Source organism: Microtus pennsylvanicus, chromosome 6 (genome assembly GCF_037038515.1).
Source record: "Microtus pennsylvanicus isolate mMicPen1 chromosome 6, mMicPen1.hap1, whole genome shotgun sequence".
NCBI classification, from domain to species: domain Eukaryota; kingdom Metazoa; phylum Chordata; class Mammalia; order Rodentia; family Cricetidae; genus Microtus; species Microtus pennsylvanicus.
This window is the reverse complement of record NC_134584.1, coordinates 26140127-26155033: the sequence shown is the minus strand read 5'-3', so window position 1 is coordinate 26155033 and position 14907 is coordinate 26140127. Positions and strand designations below refer to the sequence as shown.

Genomic DNA, 14907 nt, shown 5'->3' with positions numbered 1-14907 from the left:
AAAATTGGGTCATGCATAGTCTAGCTCATAAGCAATTCTTCCTTTCCCCAATTTAGCGTGGTAAACTAGGTATAGTTTTTAGAGGTCATAAGAATAAAATGTCTACTTTAAAAATATATTTATTTTTAATTGTGTATGTGTGTGTGTGTGTGTGTGTGTAAATGGTGTATATGCATGTTTGTGCAAGCGCCTACAGAAGCCATGGGTGTTGGATCTCAGAGACTGGAGTCATAGGGCAGTTGTGAGCCACCTGATGTAGGTGCAGAAAGCTGAACTTGGCTTGTCTGCAAGAGCAGTACATGCAGGGCTGAGCCATCTCTCTAGCCTCTGAAACATTCATTTTTACTATATTTTATTTACTCCTTGAGAACTCCATGCATGTATATGATGTATTTTGATCATGCATGTATACATATATAAGGTTTGGAAACTGTTAAACCAGAAATCAGTTTAGACCAATGGCAGTACCTGGCAACTGTTACATGGTTGTTCGTAGATAATCCATCCTTGATTCCCATGACTGCCTCTAGCATTGCCCCTGGCCTGTGGCCCAGGGTGGGCCAGGCTCCCAGAGAAGCAAAGGCAATTTTAGCAGGAAATAAATGGGGATAGAAAACTCATTCCTCAAGGATCATTCATGAGAAAAATGAAGTCACTGTGAATATAGTTCCAAGTATATGTTCAACCTGTGATTCTATCTTATTCTCAGCTCTCAGGGAAGCTCATGTTTAAACTTTACACAGAGAAGCAGAGCCTCCACCACTCTCTTCTGTTTCAAGATATAACCAGCTCAGGCTCAGGATTTCAGAGCATCAGGGACAAAGAACTAAGTGGCTGGATTTTACTGTGAACATAAAGCTACACCTGAAGTTAGGTAGGGACTAGAACATGCTTCGCCGATGTCCCTGAGTCATTTGGTTTCGTTACAGCTTCATCCTTCATCACCACCCCTGCCTGAATGGGTAAACGTCATTCCGATTATAAAACCTCAGTGGGATTTTCACAGTGGCCGTGTAGATTCACCATATGGCCTATTGCAGTTCCAGAGCTCTCTACTGTAGTATCCGAGAGATGCGGAGGATGAGACACTGACATTCACACATTTCACACATTGTAAAATACAAAGACAGGAGACAGGACTCTGAACCATTCAGTGGCTGCTTGTTATTATCTTTAAGCTCAAAATTTCCATGTTATAAAAATAGAGAATAAAACAGGAAAAGAATGGAACGCACAAGGGACCAAAAGGTGGTAGTGGAGCCAACAAAACAGGGTGGCGTGGATACACCAGAAATGTAATCTAACAGCCTCCCCGAGGTCTCTTAGGGTGGCGTCTCCCAAGTAGAAACAGTGGTTGGTTAGTTAAAATTGGAGAATGTGTTGTTGCATCCTGTTCAAACAAAACCTTTAAGACACTTTTTAATGTAAGACTTCATACGGATAATAAAACTATTCATCAGGGCAGGTTTAGCATATGCGAGCTATAGTTTACCACACGCACAAAGGAGGAAAGTGGAGACCTAGCCGCTTTCAGCTGTACATCACCGCCCCGGTGGCGTATCTACTGGTCTCTTATTCTGCTGCTCTCCTAAGAGCCATTGCTTTTTTTTTTTTAACCCTCTGTAGCCTGCAAAGATTAGGCCCTCTCTTATTTGAAAGTCTCCGGATTTCTTCTCTGATGTTACAGCTGTGTGCAGTTTCTCGGGTGGTGCCATGCTTGGTCAGTGCGTTCCTTGAGATGCTGAAGGGCTGCTCTACCTGGTGGTTGTTAAGAGTTATGGAACTTTTTTTTTTTGAGACAGTGTTTCTCTGTAGCTTTGGTGCCTGTCCCAGAACTAGCTCTTGTAGACCAGGCTGGCCTTGAACTCCCAGAGATCTGCCTGCTTCTGCCTCCCAAGTTCTGGGATTAAAGGCGTATGCCACCACCACCCTGCGAGTTGTGGGACCTTTTAGGCTTTTCTTGTTTTCTTTGACTGTGCGCTTCACCTGACTTACACGTAGTGGCTACAGGAAGGGAGTCACAATCGAGTTAGAAAAACAACTTTGCTTCATTTTGTCAATGGTTCCTTCACAGGGCAGAAACACCCCTGTTTCTATTATTCAACACTATTATTAAACACTCTTCAAACATAGTCAATTCTTTCACTTGAACAAATTTTCACACTTTTCCCCCAAAGTTTCCTCTAACATAACAATTAATTTATAATCATATTAATTAATTATATTATTTATGTATTAATTATATTAATTAATTTATAACCATGTTCCTGGATTCCAGTGGGGAAAATGGTATTGGCTTTGAGACTCACTGATAGAACATGTAAGTGTGTTAGCAATAACTAAGGATAAAATCAAGCGTATTCATTTATATCTAATCAATAGTTGAAGTCAGTAATAAGTCAGTGAAGTTTCTGAGCTGGAAAAGATGAATTGTGGAATTGAGGCTTCAATCATCTAAAGGAAGAAAATTGAATTATGGGGGATGGAAGCAGGTTTGAGTGGACTGGATAAATTAAAACCTCTCTTTATCCCAATCTTAGAGTGTGTGTTCAACCTTGGTCTTAAAACTTGCAGTAAGCAGAGTGTCTTCACAGGGAATTGATACCCCATGAATACGTGTTATATAATATATAGTAGTATATAGAGAGTGCATACTGTCATATGTATATACATACATATATATTATAATAGAGAGTGCTGTGGGAATAATTACACACACACATACACAAACACACACACACACACACACACACACACGTACACTAGTAGTGGTGGGATCCAAGGTTTCCTTGACTGAGTTTAGTGTTTTAGTGAGTAAATATGGATTCATTGGTCAAAAAAAAAAAAAAACAGAGCCAAAGGAGCTAGGAGAGTCAAGAAAATAAATGAGACCAATATTCCATGGGAATTGAAGTTGAAAGTTGGCAGAATAAGTTGTACTTATGAATAATATAAATGGTTATCCAATCTTCACCATTTCCTTCTCATTTGGAGTTAGTATTATTTCTGTGTGCTGATATTTATGAAGTACTTTTTAGTGATAAATCTATTGATTCTCAAAATTGTTAGAATTTCACCTCATTAACATCATTTTATATAGTACTAGGATTATAATTTATGTGACAATGTGAACTTTATCTTGTACTGATATTATCATCACGAGTTGGTGTGAAGAAAGAGATCATATTTAGTACTTCAAAGGCTGAGTTGGTACAACTTCGAGTCTGCTCAGATGATGTTCTGAGTCACTGCCTGAAGCCTCTTTGATCTTTTAAGTTATGACACTTTGGGATTGCTTTACTCTTGTTTGCAAAGCTAAGTTGTTCAGTTGCAAAGTTCAGTTATTTTATCTCAGTCATCCTAGACTGAATTTTGGATAAAAAAAAACATTGTGAATAAACTAACTGAATCACAGACTCTATTTTAAAAATCCCAATGTTACGTTGAGACTGTAACAAATTGTGCCGCCTTTTTGTTCATGAGTAACTTGACATTTCCTGCTTTTGGGGCACATTTCCTTCCAAGGGAACAAGTTGTAAAACGTGGGTTACAGGTTTAAAGTCAAGGCACTTAACTGGCATTATACCACTAATATCCAGTATGATTAGTATTTGTGAAGGGATTTGCAGTCTTCTGGAAACAGCAGTGTGTGTGTGTGTGTGTGTGTGTGTGTGTGTGTGTGTGTGTGTGTGTGTGTGTGTATGTGCAGGCACACAGATGCCAGTGTGGGTAATTGGTGGTCAGAGAACACCTGACAAGAGTCAGTTCCCTCATTACTTGTTCTGGGCTCAGAAATCAGGCTCAAGCTGTTGGGATTAGCTATAAAAGCCCCAGCCTGGCGAACCATCACATGGGGCTGATTTCCACCTTAGAAGTTTCAAGTAAATGTCTTCAGATTAGAAATAACGTAGCGCTATGGCATCGCACAGGTTAATTGGCATCCTTACTTAGTAAAATTTCTTTGGGGGCCGTGTCCAGTTTAAAAAAAAAAAGAACAAACGACAAGCCGTGGATTTTATTTTCATAGAAAAAATCATGGTCATTTAGCTACAGTCTAAGCTCATGCTCTCTGAATTTACAATGTTACATAATAGTAATCACTCTTAAAAGCATGACCCGATTCTAACCTCTCCACTAGAGCTGTTACAATCCCCATGTTAAAGAGAGCCGCCACTGTTCCAAAGTTGGATTCCAGACTGATAAGCATATCACTGAAGAGTAACAGTCTGAGGGTTTAGTTTTCTCTAAACTGCCAAGTTCATTATTGGAGAGGAGATCATGTCACTCAGAGACCCCAGCAGGAAACAGTTGTCACACTGGAGCTCACTACCGTGGCTACGTTCACAGGTCTCGATGGGGTTTAGAGAAATCAAAGAAGGTAAATGATGCCCATGAACACTTGGAAGGGGAGGGAAGCAAGGCTACTATCCCTAGATTATAAGAATTAGGAGGAGCAGTTAGACAAAAGATAGCACCCCAATTTCTAGACCTCCAATGGAAATGACAGTCATCCGTAGGACTATTTCCACCAGTTCAGCGCAGGGACCTCAGAAGAACAGAGCAGGTGTGGAAGGAAGAAAGGACAAGAGTGTAAGACAGACAGATGAAAGAAATCAACAGAGCCCGTGCTCTGTAAACTCAGGAATCTAAGCTGAATTGGTCTTGACTGGAGAAGGGAAGAGAGCTGGCGCTCATTCAGCCTGTATAGTTGTCTCTTCAATATGAGAAACCATTCTCCATTTAATGTAGTAAGCGCCAGTACCTCATCACATTAACAGATTGGTGAGACAGACATTTGTACAAGGCACACAAAGGTTGGAAAATTTATAATCTGTTTGGCCTCTCCACTAGGAAGACTCAAGTGATTGCAGTGATTCGGTAGAAGCCAGCTCAAATATCTGAAAGCTGGAACCATCTGGAAGTTCAACTTTGGCTGGAAGTATCAATGCCATTCTCTCTCTAGGGCCTCTTCAAGGACATTGGCTTTTTGTACAGTAACATTAGCATGGATTCAGAATTCAAGATGTGTGCTTCTTTCCCCAGGTATCCGCCGCCAGACTGCCCACTGTGTTAAGAAGGGCCATGGGATAGTGAAAGCCACCTTCTGTAACCCAGAAACACAGCCCAGTAGCAGACAGAAGAAGTGCTATGAGAAGGATTGTCCACCCAGGTAACCCTTGATACCAGGCAGCTGAGCCTCTGTGAGTCCCCTGCCCAGACAGCTGACTTAACAGGGCTCCCGCGCTCCATGGTAATTGTGGGCTGTGTTGCTAAAGCAAAGCTGTGAACGGTTTTGTGGCTGTGCTGTCAGCCTGTGGCAAGCTGTGGAAATGTTTTCTTTCCAGCGAGCAATTCTTCTTACAAAGTTGATGCATTGTATGTTTTTCTTTGCTAAGACTTAATCTCAAACTGTTGAAGATAATGTACACAGCATTCATCCAGAAGTTGATTAACTACCGGGCTTGGTTTCCCAAGGGCATGTCCCCATTGAATCTAGAACATTCTCATACTGGTACACTGAACTGACTATGTCCACTCTTCAGGCTTCCCCAAAGAGGGGACTTAGCAAACAGGCTGTTGTCTGGGCTGGGGCTGTGGTCAAGCGCTTTGCCCAGGCCTTGTTCTCCTAGCTACCGTCCACAAATCCCCTCCTATCCCTGAGGCTTTATCATGGACTAGTATTTCATCATCCCTTGGGTTTGAGAGAAGCGTGCCAGAATACAGTAAAGGATATTCTTTTCTCCTGCTGTGCTTCTAAAGCTGAGTTTACAGATGGAACTTTCAATCCACAGCAAAAGTTAGAAATGGTCCAGCTGCATAGCTTCCTCCCACACAGACAGTCATGCAGCTATGGCAGTTAGAGGGGCAGGGATGATGTACTCACACGGTTGCCGGGTGCCAGACAGCTACTGTGCAATCCCAGCCAGAGAAAATGCGCCCTCCAAGTTCAGATTTTCTCGGGACGTGCAGTTCTCGTGCATCTTCCTTGGTCATCTGATTGCCATGATGTTTGAGAAGCTCACATACATTACCCAGAACTGCCCTTTCTCCCTCCGAAATGGTTTCACTCTTTTTCTTGAGACAGTTTTTCTTCATCAAGGTCTCAGGCTTTAAATCCAAATTCAGCATTTGTTGATCTTCCTCCAAGGAGTGTCCAAGACAGACGTTTTAAGATCTGATAAAAGTGTCAAATTATCCAAACCTTAGAATAAATATGATGCAGCCAATGATTCAAGACCAGAACTGCCAAGAAAGCAATTCTTTGGAAGATCTGACTGCAGGGAGAGGTCATTTGTGTTCCTCCCCCGCAGTTGACTTCTCTTGACTCTGTTTTGTTGGCAAATCAAAGTTCTGCAAGGTTACGGCTATGACCATGCCTATCCTTAGTATTCAATAAACATCACAGCTACTCATTCAACTCTGGCAGCTGTGCGGTTTTGCTGCATGAAAGAGCAGCATGGGACTTTCATCCCTCCATCAGCACTTTTGAGTTTTCGGGCTGGATTACTCTGTTGTTCAGGATTTTCGCCTGCGTGGTTATAGGTAATTTCCTGGAAGTTCTGATCTCAGTTGTCTGAGAGTTGGTGAGGTAACCTGGCTCATAGCAGTGAGAGCTACCCTAGCGAGCACTGGAAATAGGTTGAATAAATAATTACATAAATAAGCTACAGGTAAGAGAGGGGCTCGGAGGTTTCCCCATCAAAGTGGGACCCCTTCCAAACCATAGATAAGTATTCCAGGAAAACTAAGGACTCTTTAAGTCATACACAGTCTCTCTGTGTCTGTCTGTGGCTTTGTCTATCTCTATCTTTCTCTGTCTCTCTCACACACACTTTGACATAAACTTCTACATTATTTGTAACTCATAGAAAAACAACAGAGTCCATTATTTCAGGCAAAATTTACAGATGAGAATTTATATCCATTTATTCGGCATTGAGAACACCAGCCGTTTCCAGTCCTGATGAGATAATTCACTGGGTGTTTATTACAAGGCCTTGGTTTCCTGGTCCTCCTTACAAGTGATTCAGATAGGGATAGTAACACTTTCCTAATGCTCCCCAAATGTTGACACAGTAATAATTTGTGATATAGACCCAGTCCTTAGAATTTTTGCATCATAAAGGTAAGGGATCAACTAACATTTTGTTATTAAAGAACACTACACATGATGCTTCTCATTGACCAGTTGTTATTTAAAAAAATCATTCAATGATACTTGTTAAAATAAAGTAACATACCCTTTATTTATTCAACAACATGACAAGCATGGGGACCACGGCAATAGGAATTTACCGAGGAGAAGATATTTGTCTCAGCACCAAACATAATATTGACAAGTGGGAGTCTGTATCTGAGTATCAGGGTGAGGTCAATGGATTGGGAGATACTAACAGAAAAAAGTAGGAGTAAAAAGTTCTGGGGCTAAGCTGATCTGGCAGTAGTCTTTCTCAAGAGATGTCAGGATGAACAGATATCACCTGGGGGACCATGGAGGCCCAAGAACCCAATCAAATATCAACAATAATTGCTAATTTGAGTGGACTTTCTTAAACGGACTTTACAGACTTCCCTGTTAAAAATGGAGGGCACAAGGCAGTACCCAGCGTTGAGTCAAGCAGAGTCTTGTCCTTGTCAGTGCCACTGAGAAGAAAGGATTTATTTCATTTTACACTTTCATATCATGGCGCATCATTCAAGAAGCCAAGGCAGGAAACTGAAGGCAGGAACTGAAGCAGAGACCATGGGGGAGGGATTCTTACTGGATTCCCCACCATGGCTTACTTGATCATCCTGCTTTATTATATGGCTTGGGACCCCTTGCCCGAGGATGGGTAACACTGTATTTGAGACCCTCCAACAGCAATTGTTAATAGAGAAAATTCCCTCCACACTTGCCCACAGGGCAATATGATGGAGGTCCCTCTCCCAGGTGACTATAGTTTATGTCATGCTAACAAGAACTAACCAACATTGGGGGATTAAGAGCTGGGGAAAAGCTTGAGCCTGGAAGACCTTGGCAGGAAAACCAAAATGTAGACAGTCCTCATTTCAAGCTGACGAGATACCTTAGTCTCGCCTGCCCTGCTGCCACAGAATACCACAGACCTGGCAACTTATAAAGAACAGAATAATACTTCTAGTTATTTTAGAAACTGAAATTCAGGATCAAGGCATCAGCACTTGTTGTAGCTTCCCACATCAGCTGAGAGGATAAGAGAGAGGACATGGACCCCACACAGTAGAACAGTGAGGGAGAGCAAGCCTCCTCCCACAGGCACAGTGTGTAGTAGCGTTCATCCATGCATGAGCACTCTGTCCGCATGACCCAAACACTCCCGTTAGGCCTGACCTCCCAACGCTGGTGCACTGGAGACTTAGTTTCTAACTTGTGAGCTTTAGGCAACAGATTTTAATCACAGCACCAGCCCACGGTCACTCCTTGAGGACTATGGAGGATGCTCCAGAAAGGGAATACACAATGGGCCATTATCGCTCTGTTATAATACAACTGAAAGCCCTGTAGCAAGTAATTAGATAAATTAGGCTTTCCATCAGCTCAGATTAGGGCCTTTCCAGAATGACATTTTATATATTCAGCAAACTGCCTTGCCTCCCTTGGTAATGTCAGAGGTAGGGCAAAGTAATTAGATTAATACAGTGGGCATTAATTTGCTTTCACATCACACTGTCAAATATTAGCTCTTTATTCATACGAGGCAACCAGAACTAAAGCCCAAAGAATAAATGGGTGATCTTAATTACATGCTAAGTGAAGAAACTAATAGAATCGAGAAAGAGCTTTCTTCTCCAAATCTTAACTTGAGATAAAAATGTATGAAAACCAATACCCATACAAAAATTAAGAGCGGTAAATAAAAGTAACAGAACAGAACTTCATCATCTTCACGATTACCAAAACTGAATACCATCTTAAGGCCAGAAGGCCTCCTCCAGGTCAAGTTTGCAGGGCTTCCCATAATGTGCTGTTTTCCTGTGAAAGATAGAAGCGTCTCCTTTAATTGCTGCATGGGACCTTATATAGAAGAATTGTGTGTCCACAGGCCAATGGTGGACCCCAGCTCCACCAGGAGAAGAGACTAGTTCTCTTTTCTGTGTTGAAGAAGGTTTGCATCATGATGGAGGTGGAAGAAGAGAGAGGGTTCTAGTAGGGACCCCTGCTGTTTTCCACAGTACTTCATTGTAGCCATTGGTTCCGTTCTGGAACTTTCAATTAATCACTCATAAACAAAGAACTTCCCCATTAACTTGTCCTCAGAGAACCCAAAACATTGATTTACCTGACCTCTCAGCTTCATAGGAACTGCTGAGATGGAAGAAATGATCTGATTTAAGTTATTTCTCTCCTTTGTCAAGTGCGTGAGACTGTGAAGAAGCAGCTTACAGGAGATCAGGGGCAACGTGAAGGCAATGGTTAGATTCCACATCACCTAAGTCATAAATGGGGTGCACTCACATCTGTCTCGCAGTGGCATTCAACTCAGAGCCACGAGACCTAGAGAAAGATTGGATATGATAACTCCATGTCTACAGTCAAAATACCAATGCATCACCAGTGACTGTAGGGAGTGGGGGGTTCTGTGCTCTTCACTCTGCATGAAGTGGTATTTCATTCAATCCATCGTACTGATGAGGTTGCTATAGTAACCTCGCTAAACAGATGACAAAGTCAAGCTTAAAGTTGGTCGAAGCTGCACAGCAGAACCTTGGACCTCAATTTCCTTGACTTAAAATACAAGCATGTATTCCCATTAAAAGACAGCATTCTTTTAAAGTAAAATTTAAATCTTATATGCATAAATGATTTGCACGCTAGGATGTATATACAGCACTCCTGTGCCTTGTGTCCTTGGAGGTTAGAATATGGCATTAGGTCATCTGGAACCAAAGTTACAGATAATTGTGAATTAGCATATGGGTGCTGACAATTGAACCCAGCTTCTCGGAAGGAGCAGCAAGTGCTCTGAAATACTGAGCCATCTTCCAACCAACTCAAATATAATTTCCCATTCCAGGATCTCTGCAGGGCTTTGGGGTTTATAATTGAACAAGTCACAGTGACCCTGTCTGCAGAAAACACCCACAGAGCCCGCATCATCTCCAGGAATCTCCCAGCTTTGTAACATATGTCTGCCTAGTTTCTCTCCCAGTGGTTGAACGAATGAACATCTACTTTTGGTGATCTCCTTCCATGTCCATGTCTGCCTGCAGGTGGTGGGCAGGGGAGTGGGAAGCCTGCTCGACAACATGTGGGCCCTATGGGGAGAAAAAGAGACCAGTGCTGTGTATCCAGACCATGGGCTCTGATGAGCAGGCTCTCCCAGCAACAGACTGCAAGCACCTGCTGAAGCCCAAGGCCCTGGTTTCCTGCAACAGAGACATTCTGTGTCCATCAGACTGGACGGTGGGCAACTGGAGTGAGGTAAGCTCCGAGGCTGAAGGGACGGTGGTGTTATCCCTGCTTCATCAGCCTCTTACTCATTCCTTCACATTGACTTGGCATAAAATTGCCTACTGTATAGTATCCATTACATCTGACTTGCTTACCACATTTCCTGTTTCCAGCCTTACAAGAGCATAGCCTCCCTCACTGAGTGGACAGCTATCTACCAGGGATTAGGTGAATCTCACTGATACAGGCTCATGGCAGCTAATGGAGTCTTATTGCGATATCCACTGACCTGTTGCTAGGTTATTGTAACAAACCAAAGCCACACACACATACTACAGCCCCCAAAGCCAGTCTGTAAAAGCAGTTGGCAGTTTAGTGCTGTAGTTAACTAAACCCAAAGGAGGGTTACTCTGGCAGCAAAATGGGAAATGCACTTGACTCAGAAACTGTTCACAGCATCCATCTACTCAGCATGCATTTGGAGTATCTGTTAGCAGATCCTAAACTCAAATTAGCATTGCATTTTCCACAAATTAATTCATCTAATTCTGTGGGTATAATTAGAAATCAAAGGGCTTAAAGGTTATGTGTCACTGTGGAATCTGGGTCCCTAAGGCCTTGCTGTGCACCGAGGTGACTGGGGAGAGGCAAGTTATTCTTTCTTTGGCGACACCAGGTGTCTCTAAGGCCTTATTTCTGTTTTCCTGCATGCATTTCTCTTATGACCTAAGAAACAGCCAGACCACCAATAACCTTTAGAAATGAACACACCAGAATTTTAAGAACAATACTGATCTCACTGTATGTGCTTTAAGCAAACCTTTCTGCACTTATTTATTGTACGTGTGTGCACACGTGCCATGACACGCTTGTGCAGGACATGGAGCAACTGTGAGCAGCATCCGTTCTATTTTTCCATCATGTAGGTTCCAGGGATCAAACTCAGGTCATTAGGTTTGGTAGCAAGCGCCTTGACAGCCCAAGGGCCCCTGTGCAAATTCTCAAGATGCTGAAAACTTCCTATAATAATGGTCAGAATTTTTCAGAAGTTTTCTAGAGGATTTATCTTGGGAAGTGGAAAATATTTGGCACAGGAGACATTATAGAAAAATAACTAGGCTGGGCATGGTGGACACACCTTTAATCCCAGCACTTGGGAGGCAGAGGCAGGTGAATCCCTGTGAGTTCGAGGCCAGCCTGGTCTACAAGAGCTAGTTCCAGAACAGCTAGGACTACTACACAGGAAAACTCTGTCTCAAAAAAACAAAAAAGAAAAGAAAAGAAAAAAGAAAGATAACTAGAATGGACACTGATGATTAAATAAGCAATGGACTAAACTGAGATAAAGCATTTGTGTTTAAAATGTGTTTTATTATGAATAAATATTTCTTGTGTAGTTTATAAAGATGCTCTGAAAACATTATCTAAAGAAGGAGTCTCGATTTTGCATCAATAAAATTACCATTTCTGAAGATGCTTATTTGAAAGCAGAGTACTTGTGTGAACAGAACATCTTTGATAATCTTCCAAGACAGTTTCCTTAACTTACAATCATAATTGGGATCATTTAACTTCTAGTTCTGTGCAAGGTGTTCTAGTAGGTATGTGGGCTAAAGTAAAGAGCCAGAATTCATGGTCCTTAGAGTGTGAAAACTCCCTATCAAATGGGAGACAAAGGAAAGTTGGGGCAGTAGAGGGGAGGTGGGCAGTTGAGAACGGGCATGGAGGGTGCATGTAATGATATGTCTAGCAGTTAATGCAGACGTGTTATGGATTTGTGCACGGGTTCATCTGCAAGTCAGAATATCCCCCCTTCTATTCTTGGGAAGGAGGAATTGTAGCATGTGTTTGGCCTGACCTGTTCACCACCAACCTAGACTGTTATAAATTACAGTGTTGTCAAATAAGGCTTGAATGGGGTATTGTGATGGACCCATTAAATTTGTTTACCAAAAAAATGTGTTGGCTGCATCCAAAACACTTAATAATTCTTGTCATGTAGAATTTGCTAATTGCCAGAATCCCAGGGCTTTCTCAAAAGACTGTAATTACAGATTTGGCTGAGGAGACCTTCCTGCGCCCATGTGTGTAGCACATAATAACCTGACTTAGCTGGAGAGCAAGAGACCAAAGGAGTTGGCATGAGATGACAAGCGCTAGTGTCTGTGGTTCCCAAAACAGGTCATTGTGTAGCTGATTGACAGTGCATGTGGATTCCAGTTTCCAGCTTCCTCTTGCAGCGCTGAGCAGGAGTCAAGCTGGCACCTTCATTAGAAGATGTAGGCAAAGTGCCTGTAGGTAAATCAGCATCCGCAGATTCATTGGGTAGGTTTTCTTTCCTCCTTTGGTTGTCTGGATAACAACCCTCAATGAGCTTTGTTGAGATAGAGAAAAAATAAGTCTTTCACATTCTAACTATGCCAAGATACCTTTGTGCAATTTTATGTGTATATATTTTTATTAGAAGTTTACTTACATAGCTCATCTAACTTTCTTGCTCATTAGAAATAGAATCTTTTTCCATACCATATACTCTGTTCACAGTTTCCTCTTCCTCAATTCCCCCCACATCCTTGTCCCCTCCCCCCCCCCAGATCTATACCCTTTCTCCTTAAAAGACAAACAGGCACCTAAAAATAAAGTAAAATAAAAACAAACCAGAATAGAACACAACAAACAGAACCATATATTTTGATCATATTTCCCCTCCCCCAACTCCCAGATCCTCCCCACCTCCCTACCTACCCAACTCATGTTCTTGCTCTCTTCCTCTCCCCCAAATAATCATAAAACAAAAGCAAAGATCAAAACAAACCAACAAAAACCCAGTAAGGCAAAAAAAAAAAATCAAACAGCGCACACAGAAAAATGTGGAGTGTGCTTTGGGTTAACCAACTACTCCTGGGTGTAAAGCCTTGCCTAGAGTGTGGTTGATATACCCAGATGCCCCACTGGGGAGAACTGATTTCCCTTTCCCAGCAGGGATCAATTGCGCACAACTTCTTGAGTAAGTGTGGGTCTTGTGTCTGCTTCCCCTTCTCAGTTCTGAGATTTTTGCTGATTTGAACCTAGGCAGATCTTGTGTGTGCTGCCAGTCTCTGGCAGTTCATACAGTTATCAGTCCCATTATGCCTAGAAGACCCTGGCTTGTTGGAGCTCTCCACCACCTCTGGCAATTGCTACCTCCTTTTTGCCGTATATCCTTGAACTTTTAGAGGAAGGATTTGATAAATATATTCCATTTAGGGCTAAGTGCTCTCACTCCACACACTGCCCAGCTGTGGGTCTCTGTGTTAATTATTATCTACTGTAAGAAGACGCTTCCCCGATGAGGGCTGAGTGATGCACTGATCTAGAGCATAGCAATATATCCATTAAGAATATTTTATACAGAGTATATTTTGATAAAATTCGTTTCCATCCCCCATAAAAGTGATGATAATTGTATTTCTTGGCACACAGCACTGTCCTTAGAACTTCACCTTGCTGCCTACATTGTGTGAAACCGAGAAGTGCTCTAGATTTACCTTGGTCTGCACTGACCTGTGGATTTGCTGAAGTATGAGATGACTTGGCCAAAAGATCCCAGAACTGAGAACCCCTAGTTTTCTGTTGAATGGTCCTCAGTGCAAAATCCGTGAGATACCCAAGCAAGGTTCCTCCTATTATAAAGGGAAAGTAGGTTCTGCCCTGACAGGCCAATACTATCAACTCTGAGAAACAGTGAGTGGTCTGGAGGGGGCTTCTCCTCTCTGTTCACCCTAAGAAACCCTTGTTTCCTGTTCTCTCCAGCCACTGTTTCCCACTCCTCCCCAACCTAAATTCATTCTCTCAACAACCACCTTAATCTCAACCTTCGCCAAGAACCTTGTCCTGCTTTTTCTCAGCCCAGTTTTTTTTTTAGCTCAAAAACTGGCAATTCTATTTATTGTAAGAGAGAGAGAGAGAGAGAGAGAGAGAGAGAGAGAGAGAGAGAGAGAGAGAGAAATTAACTAAGCTTCTGTAACTCCCATTTTTTGCTCACAGTGGCTTGCCATGTGAGAGGCAGTCAGGCTAGTAATAGGTTTGTGGTTGCTAGGTCAAGGCTCCCTTGCTTTAAATCTTGGCTCTACCGTGTGTCAGGTTTATTCTCATTTTCTCTGCCATGTTCTCACTACCCATAACATAGCAACAGTTAAGGTTTTTATGCTTTCTCTGAGCATAGATGGATTTGTATTTCCAAGTTCTTGCTAGCACAGGTCCTAACAAAAATGCTACAGAGGAAAACACTGGCTAGGCATTTTGCACAAGGCCGAGGAATGGACACACCCATAATGCCACCTGTCATTTGCCAAATGCTTTCCCTGACTATGCGGGCTATCTTGTTTAACCCTTAAAATAACTCTAACAGTTGATAGAAGTTCATTAACTTTCATTTTGCAACTTGAAAACTCAAAATATAAGTTGTTTCTTACACAAGAGTTCAACAAATGATAAGTTGAAAGTCACATCCA

General features: G+C 42.1%; 1 protein-coding gene across 2 annotated transcripts in view; it reads left to right on the top strand.

Annotated features, from left to right (window-relative positions):
- Adamts12 (ADAM metallopeptidase with thrombospondin type 1 motif 12) overlaps window positions 1-14907 on the top strand; it is a 231404-nt gene that overhangs the window by 176575 nt on the left and 39922 nt on the right. For both annotated transcript variants that reach the window (XM_075975878.1, XM_075975877.1), the window contains exons 17-18: window positions 5044-5170; window positions 10234-10444. In XM_075975878.1, the coding sequence (XP_075831993.1) occupies window positions 5044-5170; window positions 10234-10444 (338 nt within the window). The remainder of the gene's footprint in view (window positions 1-5043; window positions 5171-10233; window positions 10445-14907) is intronic.